General features: G+C 47.0%; 1 protein-coding gene across 1 annotated transcript; it reads right to left on the reverse strand.

The window, feature by feature from the left end:
* Window positions 1–1,008: 1,008 nt before the first annotated feature.
* Window positions 1,009–6,000, reverse strand: LOC139295639 (insulin receptor substrate 1-B). The gene is made up of 2 exons (XM_070917859.1): window positions 5,652–6,000; window positions 1,009–4,199 (listed from the first exon to the last, which is right to left on the reverse strand). Exons 1-2 carry the CDS (start codon window positions 5,998–6,000, stop codon window positions 1,009–1,011), a joined length of 3,540 nt encoding a protein of 1,179 aa, XP_070773960.1.

Consider the following 6,000-nt stretch of genomic DNA (forward strand, 5'->3'; position numbering starts at 1 on the left):
CTGTCGATTCATTGACTAATCATTTCAGCTCTAATGACTTGATCTTGAAGAAAAAAAAGCATCATTTTGACAAAATTTGGCTATCACTGACCTGCAATAAATGAATAAAAAATACTACAAATTAGTTCTGAAACCAACAATATCAATTAATCTTCTGATTATTTTCTTTATTAATTGTTTGGAATATAAAATGACTACGGTGGCGTCTTCAAATTCCTTGTTTTATCCAAGCATCAGTCCAAAAACCAAAGATATTCATAAAACTGTCATATATGACAAAGAAAAGCAGAAGATCATCACATTTAAGATGCTAAAACCAGAGAGATGTTTGGCTTTTTTGCTTGGAAAGTGACTGAAATGATCAATCGATAATAAAATTCACTGACGCTGTGGCTTTACTGAGAATTAACTATTTCCACACAAAGTAAAGATGCAAACAACGTTTGTTATCCAAACTCTTTTCAATAGGTTATAGAAAGTCAATCAAACAATCAGAGTGAATAAAGCTTGTTCTACTAAATGAAGATAACGAATATGAGACACTTGAACACATTTACAATATACAAGTGGTTATTTCCTTCTCATATAACCTTTCAATTTTCAATTTCAAAAATCCCATCAGAAACAATTCTATCATAGTTTGGAAATATTTTCTATATTGATGTAATCACTGTAGCAATTGATAAGTCAATACATTTTAAGGAGCCTCATGGACATTGTCTTGCCTCTTCCCTTGTTTGCTGAAGTAACCATTGTGTCTTTTAGTTGTGAGGGCAGAACTGACACCAATAACCTGATTGTCTACAAGAAGAACAAATGAAGGTGCCACTACAGACACTACAACCTTATGCAAGATGTCTCGAACTATCATAAAAGATGATATCTAAAAACGTATGCAGCCTTAGCTGTAACATATCAGCTGATTTTCTGAACACAAAATGTCCCTCAGTCAGATCTCAGACGTTATACTCAAAATATTCTTTACCCATCCATTGTTTAATAGATATTTTAAGATGAGATGGGTTTGCAGTTGAAGTAGTGCTTACCTTGACCATCCTTTCTACTGTTCTGGTGTGATCGCAGTTCTTCTGACTTATAGAAATCAATACTGGCGTAAGTGTTGAGGCTGGAGCCGGCACCGCTGCCCATAGAGCTCCCTCCGATGTTGTAGGCGGCAGAGGTGCGCTCCACTCCGGCTTGAGAGTTCTCCTTAATGGCCAAGTCAAGGTCAATATAGTTAAGGCCTTGTTCAGCAGATGAGGTGGAGGCTTGTGGTGGAGGAGTGGCAGATAAACTAGCTGTTTGCCTGTTCTCCCACAGTGAGCAATCCAAACCATGCCGATGGCTCGCTGCCTGGCTGCCCTCCGGGAAGAGGGAGGTAGAAGAGGGTGGGTGGCGTGGTAGGGAGGGAGGTGAGTTAAATGTTTCTGAACGGTGGCTCTGCCGTCCCTGCAAGTCACCTCGGACCAGTCTGCTACTCCGCTCGGGAGACTGGAAGGACTTGACTGGGGAAAAGCCCAAGCCTGTCTCCTGCTCTATGGGTAAGGGTTGACCAGAGTGGATGGCAGGTCTTGCTGAAATGCTGGGATCTGAACCTTTGTTGTCTATAAATGGAGTAGGGGCGTCTGTTGGCATTGCTGCCACCTTTACTTTTGTTCTGTACCCGGCATTAGCCTCTGCTGCCAGAGGAGAGGATGTGCCGTGTTCATGTCGGGCCTTGGGGGCAACAGCTGGTGGGCCCTGTGTGGTGCTGAATGTGGATCTAACAGGAGTCAGGGGCGTTGAGGACTTCCCTAAATCCATGCTGACGTATTCGGCAGAGGTGGACAATGGAGCAGAGAAGCTGCGGGGAAGGTTAGCAGGATTATCGTGGCAGAGGAGTGGTCGATTCAAGGGCCGGAGGGTTCCATGGATCACAGGTTGTCCACGTTCAGACCCTGCACGGCGTCCTCCGCCATACTTATTGTCCTCCTTGAACACAATACTGACATACTCACCAACGTTTTGAGACACTGATGGTATCAGATTCTCCTTCACCCTGGGCAGGGTGTTTGCTTTAGTAATGTCTGAAGACACACTGAGGGGACGACCCCTCCTTTGTTGCTTTGGGCTCTTACTACTTGATCCGCGTTTTTGATGGGGACGCCCATCTTTTGTGCATGTTCCAGCACTCTTGTACTCTGCACCAGTTCTTAATAAACTTAACCCTCTCCCTGCCGATATGGACTTGTCTTCCAGGCTTTCACTGCTGGCTGAGCTGGAGGAGAAAGAAGAGGAAGACATGGAGAGCTGACTGCCTCCTGCAGAGCCCACTGCAATTTTGTTTCTCTTGCTGTATCCCACCCCCCCTCCCCTTCCAGCATTATCGTGCCCACTGCTGTCCTTTTTTCCTTCCCCTTTGTTTAAGTCCTCCTCAAAGCGAGTATAAAGTGTATGTTGATAAGCTCGTGGCAGGGAGAAATAGGAATTGAACATTTTTGGTTGCAGTTGGTGCTGCTCAGGGTGGGAAGGCGGTGTGCTGCAGGCCGAGCGGCTGCAGACAGGTGAGATGTTCATGTAGTCACTGGCAGCCCGGCTCTCCATGCTGGTCCTGTTATCCCACATGCTCAGTCCGTGCAGGTCTGTGGAGCTGCTGCTATTGGGAGACATGACCATGTAGCCCTCTGAGCTGGGCTGGCGGATGTGCTGAGGGGGGGACACACTATTGTTGGGGGTCATGGCCATATACTCATCATCTGCTCCAGGTTTAGCACTGGCGTCAGACATACCTATCGCGAGAGAGAGTGAAACAGGAGGAGATGTCACTCCAGGCAACATTGACATATAGCCACTATCCACAGCTGCTCCTGCGCCGACTGCTCCCCTGCTTTTGTCAGCTCTCTTCCTATTCTCCCCTACTGCATCAATCTGCCCACCCCCAACTGCCAGGCCCCCTGTACCATGGTGCAAATCAGCTCTCTCTTGGTTAGCACTCTGCGACATGATGGCATATTCTTCATCATCTTCATCATCTTCATCCTTTCTATGTGGGATCAGTCGTTCATGGGCTGCCAAGGGCAAGGAAGCCCTCTTACTTAGTAGTCTGCGTTCTGCCTCAGATTCCCTACTGGACGCGCGCCGCAGAATTCGTCTCCCTTTTGAGCGATGATGAGAACCAAGTAGACCCTCCCGCTGTCCCATCACTATATAGCTGGAGGAGCCTTCTCCATGTACATGTTGTCCAGACAGACTGGGTACGAGCAGAGAGTGTTCCCCAGGACTGGAGCCATATTCATCTGAGGAGCCGTAGTCGCTCGGTGAACCTGACACAGAAACTCTCTGAGAAACACGAGGGTAGGAGCAGATTGTCATGCCTCCCACTGCTGCCCCCACTAGGCCACACTCTGAGCCATGACCAGAGCTGGAGGACAGACTCGGCGCGGGAGAGGGAGCAGGGTTAGGCGTGTAACGTGCAAGGCTGAGGGTAATCTTAGCAGGAGTTGGGGCCCTGGTGGGCTTGGGCCTCAGTGTTGGTGTAGTTGAGCAGGAACCATTAAGACTTGGGCTGGAGCTGGCCCATGTCCCTTTGGCACTTGCTCCGCCCTCCTCCGACCTGGCCCCAATGCTGGCAGTTCGCGCCCTTGGAAATCCGTGGCGTGACGTGGGTGAAGTGCTCGTGCTGCTGCCTCCTGTTCCAGGGGTCTCTGTGCGGGCTCGTCTGGAGAAGCCCACCTGGCTTGGTGGCAGATTTGGATGATGACGACGGCTCGGTACACTGATGGGATTTGAAGCAGTACCACCTCCACATGACGTTCCCACAGACTGAGATTTACTGCGCTGACGGAACTCCTCACTTAGGGCCTTCATGGCCTCCAGCAGGGTCTCGTGCATGTTCTGGGCCACCACGGAGTCATCTACCTGCATCCAGAACTCTCCAGGGCCAGTAATCGCTGAGCGACCCACCTCAATGAAGAAAAAATTCTCTGAATGGCCACACCTGCGAACATTCATCAGCTGCAACACCACAGCTGCCACATCAGAGTTGAGTTTGACAAAGTTGACTGTCTTGTCAGTTAGGCACAGCCGGTAGATGCCCACTAAGTTCCTGGCATGTCCAAGACCTTTAGGCCAAACCTTGACCTGCCATACTTCCTTGAAGGTTGGAACAGGAGACGGAGAGCTACACTCTCCACTACTGCCATAGTCTTCAGGAGTTTTACCTAGGAAAACAATAAAGAATAAATAAATACAAACAATTGAGGCATTGAATGACTAAAACCACAAGAGTGAGGATTTACATAAAACACATTACCTGTTGAAACACTGATCAAAGCCAAAATGACACTAATAAAAAATATTTAGTTTCTCTATTATTATTAAACTGCCACATGCAAGAATTTGTATTGTATCTGCCAAGCAACTGTGCTGCTAATTCATCACCATCACTTTTAAGCTACAGCTCTATAATTAATGAAGTCTTGGAAGGTACAGAATACTACTGAAAAGAAGCATGCTCTATTATGAAACAATGCATTGTAGTTCAGATCAACGACAATCACATGACAAATTACAGAATTATAATTTCGTCTTTTGTTTTTTCTGGCCTCAGTCACTGTTATCACTGAACAACTGACCAGAGGTTTGCTCCCATCCTCAAAAAAATATTCATTTTATTAGAGATGGTCCCGACGGGAATCATTGTAACCTATATATTAATGTGTTTCAGTCTCCATTTGTACGACCCTATGCACATTATGAGCAGGGACACAATAAAATAAAATTAAACAGTGTTTTATTGTGGCTCTCCCTGAGACATAATCTCAACAAAATGGGGGTCCGTACTCCAACACGCATCTATTTAGGCTTCCACAAAGTGACAACATTAAAGCTGGGCAAGCCCATCAGTCTCAACTAACTGAACTGCAAAGGATAACAGGGAGGGTGGGTGGTGGTGTTCAGCTCCAGCATAAGGATAACAACGTAAACACGAGGATAACCAACAGAAACGCATTTTCCAGTGAGAGCGCACTGACGATGCCATCTCCTCCCTACCAGCAGCGCCGTGCAACAGAAATGTAGGTTAGGCGAACGGCAGTCAGAGCTGTGCAGAAAAACAAAAACACAGGCTCCAGCGGAGTGCACCGCGATAGGCTGCTCCTATATGATGCATCCGTTGGATGGTTGCTATATGCCCACTGCGCCATGCAAAAATACACCGTCGTATGAAATGAGCTGCATTTTAGTCAGAAAAAGGCGATCATCTGAATATTACTAGGCTACATGCAGATGCTCTTTGATGCATCCAATTATAATTTGCTGTCAGAAATGATCCGCAGGTTATAACAGTATTAAACCAACGCTGACTGAGATTGTGCAGCACAAACACAGCACATGCCGCCCATAGCGTGTTAGTCTGCCCCGTTCAGTCGGATCCACCTGCCTGTTGGTTGAAAACACACCGTCCAAATTGCATTACTTTGACTAATTTATTCAAATGAAATCGGTAAACTAGACCTGCAGCAAAAATATTCAAACAATTCGAGCCAGTGATGTGCAATGAACAATCAGGAACGGCCGAGCCAAATAGTGTATGGAGAACAAACAGCCTACGGCAGGATAGGCCTGATGCAGAAACAGACAGTAGGAATCACATCACACTTTTCATGTCTTACAGTTGCACTGGAGGTCCAGCATTGCTTGGTACCACTCGTTTTGGATCTCCTCGCTGTCTGCAGCGATGGCAAAGCTCTCGCTGCGGGTATAAAGGACTATCATGTGCTTGTTCTTGGAATCTGCCCGCTTGTTGATGTTGAAGCAAGTCTCCAGGTTCAGGACTTTTTTGGGCACAGGTGATTTACTGCGGAATTTCTTCTCGTTCTCGTAATACTCAAGTCGAGCAGGACCATGCTCCGAGGCCGCCCTCAGCACGAAGAATCGCCGGTGCATTGATTTATGCTTGCGGAGATAGCCGCTTTTCTGTACATCTTCATAGTTCTGCGGCTCGGCTGCTTGGTTCTCCAT

This window comes from Enoplosus armatus, chromosome 13 (genome assembly GCF_043641665.1).
Source record: "Enoplosus armatus isolate fEnoArm2 chromosome 13, fEnoArm2.hap1, whole genome shotgun sequence".
NCBI classification, from domain to species: domain Eukaryota; kingdom Metazoa; phylum Chordata; class Actinopteri; order Centrarchiformes; family Enoplosidae; genus Enoplosus; species Enoplosus armatus.

Excerpts from the sequence above, each read along its gene's own strand:
- LOC139295639 (XM_070917859.1), bottom strand. The coding sequence starts at position 6,000 with ATGGAGAACCAAGCAGCCGAGCCGCAGAACTATGAAGATGTACAGAAA. Across the intron at positions 4,200-5,651 it reads GCTGGACCTCCAGTGCAACT|GTAAAACTCCTGAAGACTAT; the intron begins GTAAGACATGAA and ends TTGTTTTCCTAG.